This window comes from Gymnoscopelus microlampas (genome assembly GCF_963454915.1).
Source record: "Gymnoscopelus microlampas genome assembly, chromosome: 11".
NCBI lineage: Eukaryota > Metazoa > Chordata > Actinopteri > Myctophiformes > Myctophidae > Gymnoscopelus > Gymnoscopelus microlampas.
The window spans coordinates 50,953,137-50,971,898 of record NC_139948.1 but is presented as its reverse complement, the minus strand read 5'-3'; the positions used below and the strand labels follow the sequence as shown (position 1 = coordinate 50,971,898).

The following is an 18,762-nucleotide window of genomic DNA, read 5'->3' as shown; positions in this document are numbered from 1 at the left end:
AGTCAGGTAGATTGAACATACTATTGGAGCAAATGGAGGGCAATTCATTCATTCTGCAGACCTTTTAAAAAACACATGAAGAGTAGGCTACTAAAACAAAATGGGCATTGAGAATAGTGGGCACCAAAACAGAGTAGACCCCTGAGAAGTCTGGTCTACTTAGTACGTGAAGTCTATGTATTCATGAGAACATCCACACACCGCAAACATTACATGGCTAAAGCTATAGAAACATTATTATTATTATAACATTTTTATTCAGAACAAGGTCTGTTCTGAGTGTCAACTATTTTCACCAGATATTTTCACATTGTTCATTCGTCGGCCACCGTTGTGTAAAGACCTTGCTAGTCCCAAATTGCGCTGATATTAATTGTTCTAATTGTACAATTTCAAATATTGTTAATCATCTTCATCAGTGGGTCCTGTGCTGTGACTGAGGAAGGAGGAATCACATTCACTTCTCTCTTCATCTACTGTCATTGCATGGTGGAACATCTCACACAACCTGCTTTGTTCACCTTCCTTCATGTGGGAAAATGTGAGAAACTGACTTACCGTTATATTAAGTTATTATATTTTATAATGAATATTCTCTCTCCTTGTTGTCAGGTGTAACAGGAGAACAGCTCCTGTCAGGTGAACATGAGCAGTGTGACTGCTGGTAGAAAAACATGTAAAGAACCTTTATACATGGAGACTTGGTTCAAATGCCTGCCATGAGGTCAAAGTTAAACACAGAGAGATCCTTTACCAACAGTCTACAGTTACACTACATTTGTAGGGTTGTCAACGTTTAAATCAATTCAGATATTCATCAGAAGATATACGTATAGTAGTATATGTCCTGATGAAGATCTGATTTTTTTTATGCATTTGCTTATTGTAGCACTTTGAGATTTTTACAAATATATAGTGCATTATTATTATTATTATTGTTATTATTACTATTATTATTCTGTTAGAGTATGTTAATATAACCTGTACATGTGCAGAGGTTGGAGGTGGTTTCCCTACTCTTCCACTGAGATATTTAGATCTTGGTGCCAGGTAGAAAAGCGACTGGTTGATAAGTAGTACTGCCTGAAGCTCATACATGCAATATCAACTCTCTCTCTATGAGCAGCAGATGTTATGGTCATGCGGGAGACCGGGGTTCAAATCCAGAGTAGGACAATTACATTTTATTTAATTGTATCTATTCATTCATTCCCAATATAAAATGCACTCTGGTAGGTTAAGTGATATTTACGGGGCCAGGCTTCCAGCATGGACCCGTATTGTTATTCTGATTATTCCGTTTCTTCTGCCACTTTTGGCAGTTCTGGCTGAACCGTGCAGTCGCTTTTTATGAAACTCGGCCATATGATAGATGGTCATGAAAAACGATCAAGAAATAATTCTCACAATCTTTCGTCAAAAGGTGGCGCTATAGCACTCAATTGAAAAATGCCAACTTTGAACAGGTACAACTCATGCCCTGTTTCACCTACAGCCATGAAACTTCGATGCACACATGCGTCTCCTCATGGCTCATGCTGAACAACTTTCACACTCTGACTTTTGACCTCTGACCTTTAGATCTCCCACCATTTTGAATTATATGAAAAACAGTTAAAACCTATCTCCTCCTGTTGGGGGGCGCTGGGGGAAGCTCTGGAGGGAGACACTAGTCTCTCTCTCTGCTGTGATGAGATCTACAATAAAGTATGGAGTTTGATTGCTGACATCGCAGTCCTGCATCTTCCTGATCTGTTTAACTTACTTAGAGTAACATCTAAAAGCTGCCATTACAAAAGGTCAAGGAGAAAAGGGTTACTGTGTCAGGCACCCGGAAGCAGTGGTGGAAAAAGTACTCAAATTAAGTAAAAGTATCAATACTGCAATGTAGAAGTACTCTGTTACAAGTAAAAGTCCGGAATTCAAAATTTACTTGAGTAAAAGTACAAAAGTATTGGCATCAAAATGTACTTAGTAAAAGTACTAAAATGTTTGAAAATAGCAGATCTACAAGCTCATCGCAACGCGTTGTGAGCTTGTAGATCCACTATTTTCAAATGGGAGGCATGCGTTAATCCGACAGACCTTTTCTCCGACTATGTGGCATCCGCGTGCGGTTAGGGTGCGGGTTTGGTTCGGGTTTACTGTTTAATGTCGGAGCACTGCGCTGTCGGAGGAATGCGCTGTCGGACTAACGTATTGCACCCTTTTCAAATAGCCTATGTATAAAATAGGGCTAAAGTGGTTAATGTGTGTTTTATAATAATGTATCTGCAAAGTAACTAGAAACTAAAGTGTTCAAATAATTGTAGTGGAGTAAAAGTACAATATTTAACTCTGAGATGTAGTGGAGTAGAAGTAAAAGTATAGACAATTGGAAATACGCCAGTAAAGTAAAAGTGCCTAAAAATCTGACTTAAGTACAGTACTTGAGTAAATGTACTTAGTTACTTTACACCACTGCCCGGAAGTGGTGTAAAGCAAACTGACACTGTGGGAGCCAACCCAAGGTACAGCTATGAGGAGAAAGAGGTGCAGCACCACCCACGTAGACACAATGCAGTGAGACAACACTGATGAGATCAGGACCCTGAAGCTGATAGGAGGGAGAGGAGGACGGTGATCCAGGACTCCCCAGGTGGTGTCAGCTACACTGCATCCTGCATCACATATCTTAAGAATGTGGCAACAGCAAGAATAATAATGACACCAGACACAACATACAAACACTGTAACAACAAATAAATACATACATAAATATAAGTAAATACAAACAAAAAAGGAGAAAAAAAAAGGGGGGGGGGGGGGAAAAAAATATGAACATTTCATTTCAAGGTCAAATATGTGCATTAAATAGGTTATTTATAGAGGTATTTCAGGGAAAATATTTGATTATTTAATATATCCTGAAAAGGGCTGCCAAATGTTATTAATCCTGAGTTAGGGAGCCTCGTAAAGTATGCTTAATTTTCTCCAGCTGCATAAAGTGTAAAACTCCCAAAGAGAGTTAGTGGGAACCGACTAAACACATATAAACCTCCTTCAATGAATGTACACTTACATGTGGGTCACACAACAAGACATGCAGGTGACGTGTGATTAATTACCCCACACCAACTAATTCTAATTTGCCAAAATGGACGCATATATATCATATCTGTCCATTTAGCTCAAGGGACAAGGCTTGGATATTTACGATGAGGCCAACACGGAAGCTTATGAATGGCCAGAGTGGCGCTGTTTTACCCTGCGCCGACCTGAAGTGTCAGAAAGAATTTATTTTAGCGCAAGTGAATGGGTTTTTGACAAACTTTAGACTAGATTTTCTTACCGTAATAAAAATTGTCATAAATTCTATATGCTTCCAGTCGCTAGTTTAAAGTCTCCTTTCAATCATCATGATATGCGTTTTGCTAAATTATGGTCCCATTTATTCTAAAATTGACGATAAAGTAGGCTATGCTCCAGGAGGGGCGGGATGATTTGATTGACAACCTACACAACCAATAGCATTCATTCCCCGCCCCCGCTCTTGATTGACAAGCTACCCAACCAATAGCATTTTTGGGGGTGTTTTCCGGTTCGCTGGTCACGTGTCTGGTCTCAATCAATAGCGTTTGAGTTCCGGCGTGGCCAACTGTATATATTAACGATGGAGGAATGCATGTTCCTGAACTATCGGCTTCATTTTCGTTCTGTAGAAAGCAGGGGAGTGGCTTTGTCCATTATTTTTTACAGTCTATGATTTAGCTATGTGTCCTTGTATGTGTTGATTGAAAGAAGTTTGCATGTGTTTAGTGCTGCTGTGAGAGAGTAGTATGTGTGAATGTCATAGAAAAGTGGAGCTATTTGACTAAATACTCGTTTTCTGCCACAACTTTCAAATTGATATGAAAGGCCATGACAAGAGCTGACCCAGAGGCACAGCAATTCGTTATTGGATGAGGGCACAAGGAGCGCTACAAATTAGAATGTTGCAAGATGAATCCCTGAGAATGTGTTTTATGGCTGTGTTGTGTGCTGCAATGTAATCCCTAACAAGATCTTCACCTGACCCTGTACTCAGACCTCAATGTAGGGAGATAGAGGCCTCTGAGATGAATGGGCCTCTTTCAGCAACGGTACTTAAGGACATTTCTTCTTAAACCCACTTAAGAAGTTTTTAAGAAGATTTTGGTATCCTCCAATGTTTTCTTAGCTGTGATCTGTTCTTAGGTAAGAACAGAATCTACGCACACTTTCTTAAGAGGTTTTTTTTTTTCTTAGACCCATTTAAGATGTTTTTAAGAAGATTTTGGTATCCTCCAATGTTTTCTTAGCTGTGATCTGTTCTCAGTTAAGAACAGAATCTACACACACTGATGAGCACTCTTAGGCTGGCCTTTGAGTTCTTAAGTGTGACATATTTGTGCAAAAATAATTAATTCTCGAAGTTTCTTCAATTCTACAGTTGTATAATATAGGATTTAAATTACAATAATATTTTTATCATATCTTTAGAGCAGTGGTTCTCAAAGTGTGGTCTGGGGACCCCCAGGGGTCCTTCAGGGAGTTTCAGGGGGTCCACAGCAAACGAAGAACAGTTTAATCACTTTAACCCTATTTTATACTTTGTTTGAAAATAGCCGATCTACAAGCTCACAACACGTCCCATTACTGGCCATTTTGAGCTTGTAGATCGGCTATTTTCGAGACATTTTGATAAATCTTGAAACATTTTCCCTGGCAGAAATATTTTCAGGTGGGGGTCTGCAGCCAAATGCCAATTTGGGGGTCCTTGACATGAAAATGTTTGAGACGGGTCAGAAATTACAATCTAACCCAAACGGACCCGGTTGAGTTGAAGCCCAAGCCCCATACCTACCCCATAACCCCCCACCCAACCCCCCCTTATCACCCCCCATACCCCAACATTCGCCACACCCCCATTTTCCAGTCCCCTTCCTACCTGAAAGCCCCCCTATACCCACCCGTCATACCCATACCCATACCCCCCACATAGCCCCCTACACCCCTCCTTGCACCACCATATCACCCACCACACCCCTATTTCCACCTCATTACATACCAAGCAGCTGCTACCTTAAAGACCCTCCATATCCACCCACCAGCTTTCAGTAATAAAATGTTATATATCTACTACTAACACTACTCCTGAACATGAAATATGGATAACATTTTAACAGCTAATTTCAGCAAATGTACATTGATGTCTAGTGGTGATATGTTGATTAATGTGAGAGAAATAATAAAATACATTCATTAATTAAATAAAATAATTTGCTGTTCACTTCAGAAGTACCTCCACAGAACTATTAATTACATTATTTTTATGTTTGGAGTCTGGTGTTCCACCATCTGTAGACTTATAGTTTAGGTATTCTTTACTTCAGGTGTGACTGCAGGCAGAGCCATGCAGTCATGCCTTATATGGGGATTGGTGGGGCGGCTCCCTATGGTAATTTGGATGAACTGGCACAACCCTTCAAGTTACGAGGATTGGGATTCATCATCATCAAGAACATAGTTACGAACAATTCTGCCTTTTAAGAACGTTTCATGAATCTGACTCAACTTCTCTTAGGAATTCACTTAGGAAGAAATGTAAGAGGAAACATTAGGAACTTATTGCTGCATGAGGCCCAATGTTACCCTAAAGCGATCAATTAAATAAGAAGAAAATAATGAATATTAACCACAGGCGAAGGATGTCCAACTTTTTGCTGGACTTTACTGAAGGCGTCCTCATTGTGGCTGCACTTCAGGAATTCACCTTCCCAGAACAGAGTGTCGACAGTGAGGATGACATCTTCTCTGCTCACATGTCTACTGCTGTCACCTAGGCGAGCTTCAACATCATGTCTGTGATGCATCACCACCAGAATCACTGGTTTACCACCTTTCAAGAGAGAGACAATGAATGAATTCATTAATCTAAAGGATGATTTATACATCAATTCATCCTACAACTCTTATAAGAGGGTTTCTCACTTGGAATCTTTTCCATTGCTTCCTTGACATCAGTTCCAGCTCGTGAGGGAAGTGGACAGAAAGCCAGGATGTAGTCACTTTCTTCCACAGATTTCTTCTGAATCTGTCCCTTGAGTTCAAGTTTTCTAATGAAATCTTCATGGGCTCCACAGGTCTCTCCAGTCACGATGACGAAGAAATTGAATATCTGCCCTGGTGTCAAGAGATAACTGTATTACAAAGGCTGGATATCTTATGAGGACACAGTCAAGCTGAATTTATAAATGTATTCACAGAATTAACATGAAATATTATCACATTGTTTAGAGTGTGTGTGTGTGTGTGTGTGTGTGTGTGTGTGTGTGTGTGTGTGTGTGTGTGTGTGTGTGTGTGTGTGTCTGTCAATTTACATTCTTCAAACACATGCGCTATTTCTCTATTTCTCGTCTGTCTCCAGACTGGTTATTCCATTTAGACCTGAGGCCGATTCTAAAAACGCCGTCTAAATCCTGAAGTTTTCTTAAAAACGTCAAATATTTATTCAAAAATTAAAAAATATATGTTGCTATATACTGTACATAGCAACAACGACCCCAAAAAGGGTTCCCGGATTGAAAGAAAGGTATAGTTACAAATAGGGGTTCCTGCCCTAAATGGGTGACATTGTGAAACTTGCTAGATTATTATATATGTTTTCTAAATGTCTTTATTGATTTATAAACTTTACTGAATTAGTCAAAGTGTTGTGAACATACTGATCTTACCATACCACTGTGTTGTGTTTTGATCCGGTGTGATTCTAAGGAACAGAACATAACACCAGATGAATAAATGGCCACCGGCAAGCGAGTAACTAAACATTAGTACAACCATGGACATATCAAAGTAAAAACATTACCGGGCTGTATCAAGGGTTTTAAATATTTCAGAATAAGGTTGATGTTGTTTGTATAATGTTCATCCCACCCTATTCTGTCAGCTCAATGAGTTGGTGCATGTTTGGCTAAAAAACACCCAACAGCCTTGAGGGCGTCCACAGCTGAGTGGGTAGAGAGTAGACGAATCTACCACAGCAACAAACAAAAAAAAGAAGCCCTGGGCAGATTGGTCTGACACTACTCAATTTGAATTACATTTTGCTCACCCCAGTTGTGGGTGACCAATCAGAGCCCACTATTCAAAGTGGGACATTTTTGCTGTGACGTTTGAATCCGTTTGTAACCGCCCCATGGAAATGAATCTTCAACGCCAAAGTTCCAGACTAATATCTATACCCAGTGATATGAGTACAGAAGGTTTGTGTCCTGGCCCTGGTCTATGTGTCAAAGTGTCCCTGCATGCAGAGCAAGACACTTTAACCCCTAAATGCTCCCCAAGCATTGTACTGATAGTGCTCACTGCTCCTGATATAGATATAGGATGGGTAAATTAAGAGGACACATTTCACATAGGCCTATGTACAAATGCACAGCGACAGAAAAACACCTCAAAGGAGTGGGGACCTTGATCATATTATAATGTAACATAATTTCAAAGGTTTCCTAGATCAAAATGGCTCGGAACATGTGCTTTCAAATCAGAAGTCTATTTGCCAAAGGCCTGTTGATTTTCACTCACCTGGTCGGCTCATTCTCTGTTGTTGTACCTCCACTGCGACGCTTCATTGTCTGACAAAGTTGGTTTTTTTTGCTAATAGTAATGAATACAATGTGTTTGACCAAATAGTTTGTGTGTCTGATAGGCTGCCTATGTATAGTTCACATGCTTCCAGTCCAATCTGCAAGGCCCCTCCCTGTTGCTGCTCTGCTCTCACTGCCATTTTGGATATTTTTTTTAGAAATATTGTTACCAACACACCAGACTACCTTAGTTTAAAAATTAGACATTTAGATGATCCTGTAGGCTAAACCAGGTGCTTTTAAGATGTAAAGACCATGCTGGTGGAAAGTGTGTGTTTACAACATGAAAATGAGACTGTTATTTACTTTATGAAGGACCTGAACATCCTGGGGATGTTGGAGACTCCCTGTGCTAAACTAACCAAAGGACTTCCACTGGTAGTTAGGAAAACACTGACTCAATACTGTGTTGTCAATACAGTGTCAGAATGGCAAACTATTGTGTCTTAGTTCATGTAAGGTCACTGCAAGGCATACATAGCAGCACTTGGTATTAATAAATTGGCCTATAGTGGCATCTAGTGGCCACTTTTAGCAATGTCAACCAAATGACAGAATGAAGCAGAAGAAACACTGATATACAGGCAGTGTGATATACAGGCAGTGTGATAGACAGGCAGTGTGATATACAGGCAGTGTGATAGACAGGCAGTGTGATAGACAGGCAGTCTGATAAGACAGACAGTGTGATAGACAGGCAGTGTGACAGACAAGCAGTGTGACAGACAAGCAGTGTGACAGACAGGCAGTGTGACAGACAGGCAGCTACACTGAACATATGGAGTAAATGTGAGACAGACGATTCATTTAATCTGAAGATTACAAACACCTTCAACGAACGCATGAAGAGTGGCTATCAAAACAGAGTGGGCACTTGGTAAGTCTGGGCACCAAAACATTGGGCACTGGAAATACTGGGCACCAAAACGCTGTGGACATCGGTAATACTTTATACGTGAAGTCTATTATATTCTTTGGATGGTTTGTGTCATGAGAACATCCACACACTGCAAATGTTTTGTTGTCAACTATTCTCACCGGAGATTTTGACATCCTTCATTCGTCACACCCGGTTGTGTAAAGAGCTTGGGTGATAGTCCCAAATTACGCTGGCATTAATTGTTCTAATCTGCCGCATACACCCTCGATACCCTGCATATGGTGCTAACAGTACAGAGGACACCATCAACCCCGTCCTTCACTCCACTCTCTCCCACCTGGAGGAGGAGGATGTGAGGATGCTGTTGGTGGATTACAGCTCTGTGTTCAATACCATAGTATCCTCCAGGCTGGTCAGGAGGCTGTGGGAGTCAGGGCCTGAATGCAAGCCCAGTGTATCAGTGGTTACCAATCAAGAAGAAACACTAAAGACACTGCATAGCTGACTGACTGGTAATGAATTGATATTATTTCTCCATGTTACGGTATATAGTGCGTGCCAAAAATCCTGAAGGGGCGTCAACAAGTGTCATTTGGTAGCGGCGGACATCTTTGTGGGGTATAAACAGGTTGACTTAACATTGACCCCCACCAGTATGTCTGCAGCTACTATGTTACTATATTAGGGCAGTTTTGAAAGTGAGTAGGGTTTGACACTCCTTTACTCCTTTTGGTAGGGCATTCCACATTTTTGATGAATAGCATGAGAACGAGTTGATTCCCTTTGTTGAGCCAAATCTGTGTTGAACATGATTCGTGGAGCTGCCTCTGGTGTTATGATCGTGGACTTCATTAACGTTTTGGAAGTATTTTGACAAATACAGGGGGATCCCAATGTTGTGGTGTATCTTATACACCTATAGCAAGTTGCTGTACTCTGTCCTCAACCCTAAGCCATCCAATCCTAGCAAAGTGAGCAGGGGTTAGATGGGTTTTGTGATTGAGGCCAAGAAGTAGCCTTACTCGTAATAACCTTGTATGAGGGCCCCTGCAAGAATCTTCAGAGTATTCTTACTGACTAGACGTCCGATCCTATACAAAAAGCGTATTCTTTGGTGGACCTTTTTGATCACTCTTTCGGCGTTTTTGTTACCGGAGAGGTTTGCCTCCAAGATGGAACCCAGGTAGGTAATTTCCTCCTTTCTTGAGATAACATCATCACCCACTTTGATGGTGAAACTCGTGAAATGATCGCTTTAATAATTATGCATCACCTATTTAGAAATAGCCGATCCACAAGCTCACAACGTGTCTTGATGTGAGCTTGTAAAAACCTGCTCACTGGTAGGCAGGTTTCTGAACTGGCCACACCTGTCTAAAACACAAGAGTAATTAGACAAAAATGTATCTTATGATGAGCATTAGTGAGGAACAACTATATTAGGATAGGTTGAAAATGGGCAAAGTGGTCCTTAATTCTACAAAAAAATGTACCAGTGGTTTTACATGTAAAAGGCCATATATAAAATGTCATAAAAAGCTGTTTTGCTCCCGCCAGAAAGTGCTTGCAGCTCCTAAACTGAAAGCTTGGTTCTACCTCAAAATGACTTGACTTCATTGTTGAGGGGTATATTTCAAACATTATAGCCCATTCAGACCAATTTACCAGTGGTTATACAACTCTAAATGACTAACTAATATTACTAAATATAACAATTGTGTTATATAGCCTGCAGCAAACAGAATGGTGTTTTAAAAGGCAATCTAAAAGAACTGACTGACTAATATTACTAAATATAATAATTGCGTTGCGCGGTCGCTATAGATAGATATATAGCCTGCTCTCATAGCAACAGAACAGTGTGGGGCGTGTTTGTGTGGACTCGCTGCCACTCAAGACGACCATGGGGGCGTGTTTGGTTTCAAGGGGCGCGGCCTCCCGAGCGAGTGCGGTGTGATTCGGAAGCACGCCTGTGTGTGTGAGAGAGAGAGACTCACTGCCTGTATCAGTGTGGTTGTTGTCCTCACAGGTGAAGGTGGGAGGAGCCATTGGATGGTCTGGAATCAGGGCAGCTGAGTCGTAGGAATGCATGTGGTGCTGAGGCAACATGCTGTGACTGGATAGATGGTCATCACCTGTAGACATCTGCTTTACACACACACACACACACACACACACACACAGCTATATTATAATTGAAATAAAATAAACAGTGAAGATGAAAAAACTACGTTCAACTGGCATCGCAATTTTGGGCATATCAAACATTTTAGAAAACTTGAGAATGTGTTGAAAATAGCAGATCTACAACCTAAGTGTATGTAGGTGGCCTATTTTCATTCACAGCTCTTTGTGGAATAGTAACTGTTGTATGTTGTATTGATCTGTGGTGTCTTAACCCATTAAGACCGGGAACGCATCTGTGTCGTTTTAAGATTTCAAGAATAGCAGAAATCAAAAAAAAGTTGTAGATCTGCTATGTTTGAAAAAACGCGAACATTTTAGCAGATTTTTAAAATATATATATATTTTCAAAGAATTTTTTTTTTACTCAAATCTTTGCTTCTTTAAGTTCTTATCGTGTGAGCTTTCATGTGTATCTTCAGAGAACATTTACAAAATGTCAAAGCAAAGGGATTTACGCCTTTTGAATCCTTGTGTGAGTTTTCAAAGTTTGATTTCCTTTAAAGCTTTTGTTACATTGTACAAGCAAAGGGCTTTTTGCCTGAGTGAATACTCATGTGTGTTTTCAGATAATCATTTGTGTTAAAGCTTTTGTTACAAACTGTACAAGCAAAGGGTCTTTCGCCAGTATGAATCCTCATGTGTGCGTTCAGTTTTTGATTTGCTTTAAAGCTTTTGTTACAAACTGTACAAGCAAAGGGCTTTTCGCTTGTATGAATCCTCTTGTGTTTCCAGATGCTGATTTTGTTTAAAGCTTTTGTTACAAATTGTACAAGCAAAGGGCTTTTCGCCTGTATGAATCCTCATGTGTTTTCAGATGATTTTGTTTAAAGCTTTTGTTACAAACTGTACAAGCAAATGGCTTTTCGCCTGTATGAATCCTCATGTGTTCTTTCAAAACGCTCTTGCGACCAAAGACTTTTCCACACTCTGTACAACTTAAGCTTTTCTTTCCTGTCTGACTCCTCATGTATGGCTTTTGTTTAAATAATTTCAGGTTCTTGGACAGCTTGCTAAAAGAAAATGTCTGTCATTCCACATGTTGTGTCTTGTATGATTTCAGTGTGTTTAAAACTGACTCATCATCCCTGGTCTCCCAGTCATCACTGTCATCAGTATCAGATTCAGAACAGTGTGAAGACAGGAGCTGCTCATCACTAGTTGGTTGTGATGATCCACAGTCCTCTACACCAGCTTGTGTTTTCATGTGTTCAGATGAGGTGCTGGCTAGAGGCTCTGTCTTTCTGTTATCATCATCTTCACTTTTCACTGCTAGTAATGTCACCGATGACCCGGCAGCCTCCTCTGGTCTTAGAAGTACTTCTGACTGTTCCTCCTTAATCTGTGGAGTTTCTAGTTTCACCTGAACCAGACTGGAACTACTTTCCTCCTGTTCCTCTTTAATCTGTGGAAGTTTCAATGTTCACCTGGACCAGACTGGGGCTGCTCTCCTCCTGTTCCTCTTTAATCTGTGGAGGTTCTAGTTTCACCTGGACCAGAGCACAGCTGCTCTCCTGGTGTTCAGGGGAAGAGTCCTCTTTACACACATCAGGAAGGAATTGGAGATCTAGAACGAGGAGAGAGGAGCTAACGTCAGCAGAGAGCAACTCAATGGCACACATTTAAGAATGTAGGAAAACAAACTAGGAAATACACACACAAGGGTGACTTTGAGGTATTATTATTATTGCCAATACAAGTGCTGCTGGAAGGAGCCAGGCTGGAGTGAGCGAGGCGAGCGCGTCAATAAACAAACTTTTAGTGAGTCCAAACGCCACCGTGACTGAACTGAAGGCGGCATTGGGCCAAATGTAGTTCAATCACTACATCATGGGTTTAAAAATACTATTGGTACATTGACCCAACTTATAACTGTACATTTCAGATAGGCTATGTGCCCTCTGTGAAGCTCAATGTATACCTCGGTGCACAATGGTGTTGACCAGTGAAAATTACGAATCTATAAGCTCAGTTGTAGATCAATTCGGTAATTTGAAAAGAATCGTGGTGGAGATTCTTCCTTGGCCTACTAGGAGTATGCGTGAAAATTTTCCCGCCAATCGGTTCAGTGGTGCTTGTAGCATGTGGTGCAATCAATCGGAAATAGGATCTAAAAAATCTGACAGATACATCCAGCGATTTATCAGACCATTCATTAGTTGTCATCAGGACATACTGACCTACCGATGGAGATGACTTATATAAAGTTACGTTTCGGTCTCGGTTTAGAGGTGCGCAGTCTTAAGCGAACTGGAGCCACGAGAGGGAGCACCGACGGAGCGAAAGCGAGCTAGTTGCCGTCACGAACGTTGCGTCTTTTGCTTGAGCCTACTCAGCGCCGTACGAGTCATGTACCGATAGGCACAGAATCGTAAATCTTGTTTCTTGTATCTGATCTGTGCCTGATTACGCCCAATAAATGGTCTGATAAATGGCGGGTAGGTCATTATGTCTCGTGTGTGTGTGTGTGTGTGTGTGTGTGTGTGTGTGTGTGTGTGTGTGTGTGTGTGTGTGTGACACTCACTGCCTGTATCAGTGTGGTTGTTGTCCTCACAGGTGAAGGTGGGAGGAGCCATTGGATGGTCTGGACTCAGGGCTGCTGAGTCGTAGGAATGCATGTGGTGCTGAGACAACATGCTGTGACTGGATAGATGGTCATCACTTGTAGACATCTGCTTCACACACACACACACACACACACACACACACACACACACACACACACACACACACACACAGTGAAGATGAAAAAACAACGTTCAACTGGCATCCCAATTTTGGGCATATCAAACACTTTCGAAAACTAAAGAAAAACTTCCAGAATTACACAAACTTGAGAATGTGTTGAAAATAGCAGATCTACAACCTAAGTGTATGTAGGTGGTGTTCATTCACATCGTACGGTGAAGTATAACATAGGTTTGAAGTGGTGAAACAGTTCAGAATGAGGCAGTTCTTTGACCAGACTCACTCGGCAACAAGCCAGCTGTTTGTGGAATAGTAACTGTTGTATGTTGTATCGATCAGTGGTGGAAGAAGTATTCACAAATAACTTAAGAAAAGTATCAATTCCACAATGTAGAAAATATAAATTCTCTGTTACAAGTAAAAGTCCTGTGTTCAAAATTTTACTTGAGATTATGCAGAAAGTCATTTTGCTAGTTTTCAAAATGTATGAAACATCTTATACAATAGGGCTGAAGTAGTTCATGTGTGTTTAGAAATAACCTAAATGTACAAAGTTACTACTAGTTACTAAAGTCATATCATTTTGGTGGTGTAAATGTACAATATTTGCCTCTGAGATGTAGTGGAGTAGAAGTAAAACTACTGAAAATTGCAAATACTCCAGTAAAGTAGAAAACGCCTCAAATCTTTACTCAAGTACAGTACATGAGTAAATGTACCACTGGTACTGAGAGCACCGCAGTCTGTTGATGGTTTTAAGAGACGACTTAAAAAGGAGTAGTTCACCCAAAAAAAAATACTTATTTTCTATCAATTACACACCCCATGGCGCCTTGAATTCATGGATCTCTTTTTGTTTTTTGTCACATTCTTAAGCCAATAATTAGATTACCGGCAGAAAGATGCTAATGTATCCGGTAGGAGACACAAAGTAGACTCTTTATGTCTCCTACTGGAAATACACCCGGTCATCCAATTATTGGCTTAGGAATGCGACAAAAATTAGAAGAAATCGGGCGGTGTAATTGATAGAAAATAAGTATTTATTTGGGTGAACTAACCCTTTTATGATGTACCTTCTTAACAAAGCATTTTAGCTAGACTGGTTTTACCTCTAGGCTTTGTGCCCTGCTGTGTTTTTAATGATTGGTTTTTAAAGATATATATTTTTTGTTAAAAGCTGTGTGATCTTTGTATGCAAATGTCTATTGTATCACTTTGAGATTTGTTCAAATGTAACGTGCATTATAAATACAATTCATTATTATTATTAACCTATTATAATACATATTAAATCCAAATGACTCCTGTCACCTTTGGAGTGATAACGTCAAGTAATTCTCAATTATGTAGTGAATGAATGAATTGTGCAAACACAAATAAAATAATAAAATAAACATTCACTTCAATATGAAATGTCCCTCTTCTTTTAGTAAACACTCTTAACACAATATCCCAAAACAATATATACTGTACTTTCTCAAAGGAATTATTCAAGTGAAAACCACAATTTATCACTTCATTTGTGGGACCGACCAGACACAAACACTTTTTTTGTTGCATATTATTGTTAGTCTTTAAATGTCTCTACGACCTGAATACACATCTTAATGGTAACAAGCCAGCAGTATCTGAGGGCATATCTGGGTTATCCTTTTAGCATTCATTTGTTTAAATCTGTACCACCGTGCCTTATTTTTGGCAAACTGTTAATAATAGAAAAAAATCCGTCGACTGGATCTGTAGAGGGCGGAGCGGAGTAACTAAATAATGTTTTCTTTCCGGTGGATTATGTTACATTTTGGCCAAAACCTGGGGGGGGGGGGGCTCAGAGTGTTCCCACTTAGTAGAGTAGGCTTTCAACTCCATAAAACAGTCTTTGTGAGTAGCCAAAGAGTATTTTTTATTTTTTACTGCAGACGAGAGGCTATGCAGCCTGTGGTGCGAGCATAAAGAGAACTTCTTCAAGGCTATGAATCAGAGCTAAGGGTGCCCCAAATGTTAACTAACAGTCTGGCATGTTTGTGTAATGTATTAGTCCATATTTTACAATAAAGAAGTGTTTTAGTCCCGTCTGTGGCCGAACGCCATTTCCCCCCTCGTTTACTTCTAGTTTACATTGAGTGTAATTCCGACTTTCACCAGATGCGCCCCGTCCCTACCGCCCATTGAGAACTTCCGACAGAAAAGGCCACAGACAGGATTAAAACACTTCTTTATTGAAAAATACGGACTAATACATTACACAAACACTCCGGACCGCTAGTTAACATTTGGTGAAAACGGGTAAACACCTTATAATTTGTGTTTGTAAATGTACGGAGAAGTACGGGTTTTACTGGTGAAAGTCCAGGTCACTCTGGGGGGGGGGGGGGGGGGGGTCCACTAAGACTCTCGTCGTAGATATTAACATCGATCAAATACATCTACCAGTACCATAGTGTTGATCAAGGGCTAGTGTTGTACCTTAATGTTCCTGGATCCTCCCAACAGTCACAGAGCAGGTATTGTAGCAGGTTAACAAGGTATCTCAGTCCACTCACTGTCTTTTCATCCCACTAGGCCAGAAGAACTAACTACCTGGATTGTCCTCTTTGTGTCTTCAGGTGTAAAACAGCAGAGCATCCCTCAAAACGTCCAACTGGGGAAGTTCAACTTGTTCAACGTTCTGCTCACGTGTAATGTACTGACCCTAGACTGGAAGCTAGCTTAGCATTAGCGTTAGAGACAACACAACAGTCTCTGAACGAACCCCGTGTAGAAATGTGCAGATTGACTCTCTTTACACAGACTGTCGTGTGAAAACAATGTTAAGACACAGGTTACACACAGCAGGGTTGTGCACTGCAGTGCAAACTTATTATATAGTGTTATAACACACAATCAAGATGCTTTGTTGTTGTTCTGTCCGCTCGTCTCTCGTGATACGGGCTGAAACCATAGGCTGAAACACAACGCTACTAGTGTTGCCAGATTGTGGGAGAGAAACAAGCCACCAGGTCTATAAAAACGAGGGCAAAAGAAGCAACTTGGCTACATGACCGCTTTGCATCAGCTATTTAAAAATAGACGATCCACAAGCTCACAACGCGTCGCGATGTGAGCTTGTAGATCTGCTATTCATTTATCATCATTTATAACTAATCTTGAAAAGATATGGAATGCTTTTTAAACAATTTAAATACATACCACACATTGTATCTGGGGGTCGCTGTCACAAACTATTTTCAGATGGGGGTCCGCGGAAAAATACATAATATTTTGGGGGTCCTTGATATGAAATTGCTGAGAACCACTGGTTTAAACAACATTAGGAAACAATTAAGCCCAAATAAGCAACTACACTACTCGCTTATAATAAGCAGACATGGCAACACTGACTGCTACTGCGCGTGCCCACAGAATGTTAACCCCATAAATGCTGGTTTAGATATTAACAGGGTTCTTGCAATAATACAAAATGAAATAAAAAAGATTTGTGTTCTTGTTTGAAATGATAAAACCTGCTCACCGATAGGCAGGTTTCTGAACTGGCCACACCTGTCTAAAGCACAGGAGTAATTAGGCAACAATGTATCTTATGATGACGAGCATTAGTGAGGACCAACTATATTAAGATAGGTTGAAAATGGGCAAAGTGGTCCTTTAATTCTACAAAAAATGTACCAGTGGTTATACATGTAAAAGGCCAACAATATGTCATAAAAATCTGTTTTGCTCCTGCCAGAAAGAAATTGCAGCTCCTAAACTGAAAGCTTGGTTCTGCCTCAAAATGACTTGACTTCATTGTTGAGGGGTATATTCCAAACATTATAGCCCATTCAGACCAATTTACCAGTGGTTATACAGCATCAAAGAATTAATACAAAGCATAAGCAAAAAGTATAATATTTCCCAGACCGGGGAGTAAAGCTGGTGTGTATGATATGTGATAATCATAATGTTAAAACATATAACATTACAACCTTAAAGGAGCTACACCATGAATTTAAAAAATAATAATAATATTTGATATCATATTGTTTATGTCCCTCAAACGTTTTTCAAAAGGTTTGAGCCTAAATCAAGCCTCAGATATACTCATTCCAACTAACTTCTCTCTGGCTTATAAAGCACTTTCACCTGCAATACCACATTGTCCTGTTTGGCACGGGGCGCTATTGAGCCAGTTTGTATGCATGTCATGTCCTGGTTCTGTGTGGAAAAAGATTTTTTTTTTGTGGTTAGAACTGAAAAACGGGAGGAATTGTTCCCAGACGTGACGTAGGGTGGGGGAACAAATCTGACGGACTGTTTTCAGACCAATTTACATGAAAACCACAGATAGCCTATGAAAGCCTGCATGCTCGAAGTCGGGTATTTGTTGGAACAGAAGAGAGGTGGGGGAGACCAAAAACACACAAAAATGAAGAAAAAGTTAAAATTCATGGTGTAGACCCTTTAAACCATACTGTACCTTTGGATATACAGTACCATATTACAACATGTTTATTTAACTACAGAGCAATATCAATAGTCTTTTGTTGGCAGTAGCCACTCTTAGAAAACAAAAACAATGCAGCCCTTTCATACCTTTTATGCACTTGTATGCACTGTTTTGATTATATTTACCCCCATGGACCCCCGGCCGCCACAAGGACCCCGTGGACCCCTAGCCGCCATAAGACCATTTTTTTCCGAGCTTGTAGATCTTCGATTTTTGCATAAGAATTGAATAAGTGTGGAAAAACTCATGTGTTTACGATTGGACTGAGTCATTGGAGTAACAGCTATTTCACAAAACTTGAAGAACAAGGCACTGGATTAATAAAGCTTGGCTGTTAGCCAGGTCCGGACCAGGCTAACTTCACAGCTAAATTGCCATGGTAACTATGGCAGGATTGAGAGGAGAGAGAGATGAAGCACTGACCCCTTAGCTGAGAGAGAGATGAAGCAGGCACTGTTCTGTTTTCCCCTCTAAACACCAAAACATGTTTGCCAAAACTAGCCGATCTACAAGTCCATGAATGTGGGTTTGAATCCAGTGATAGATGGTGGTCTTTACGGACGGTGAACCAAAGTTATAGTTTTATACACAGAGGCATTGAAACTCACAATCCCAGTTTGTGTCTCTAGATCACTGCTTCCCTAACTGTTTAGCTCAAGACCCACAAGAGAAAACAGATGTTTGCCCGGGTCCCAAACTAGTGACAATAGCAGATCTGCAAGCTCACAACACGCCACTTCGCACCGCGTTGTGAGCTTGCAGATCTGCCATTTTCACTGCTTCTTAAACATGTTTTCTAATTTAGGGAATTTCTTTGATCATTTTTATTTTATTCATGAACATTTTGAAAAATGTTTAAATTTGTTTTTGTCTGA

At 40.3% G+C, this 18,762-nt stretch overlaps 1 protein-coding gene across 1 annotated transcript; it reads right to left on the bottom strand.

Moving 5' to 3' along the window:
- Positions 1-12,113: 12,113 nt before the first annotated feature.
- LOC311054845 (uncharacterized protein) lies at positions 12,114-16,194 on the bottom strand (the record flags this gene model as incomplete). The annotated part of the gene is made up of 3 exons (XM_084070845.1): positions 15,868-16,194; positions 13,238-13,385; positions 12,114-12,280 (listed from the first exon to the last, which is right to left on the bottom strand). The coding sequence occupies exons 2-3, from the start codon at positions 13,383-13,385 to the stop codon at positions 12,114-12,116; spliced, it is 315 nt and encodes a 104-aa protein (XP_083926971.1). The 5' UTR covers positions 15,868-16,194.
- Positions 16,195-18,762: the final 2,568 nt, after the last annotated feature.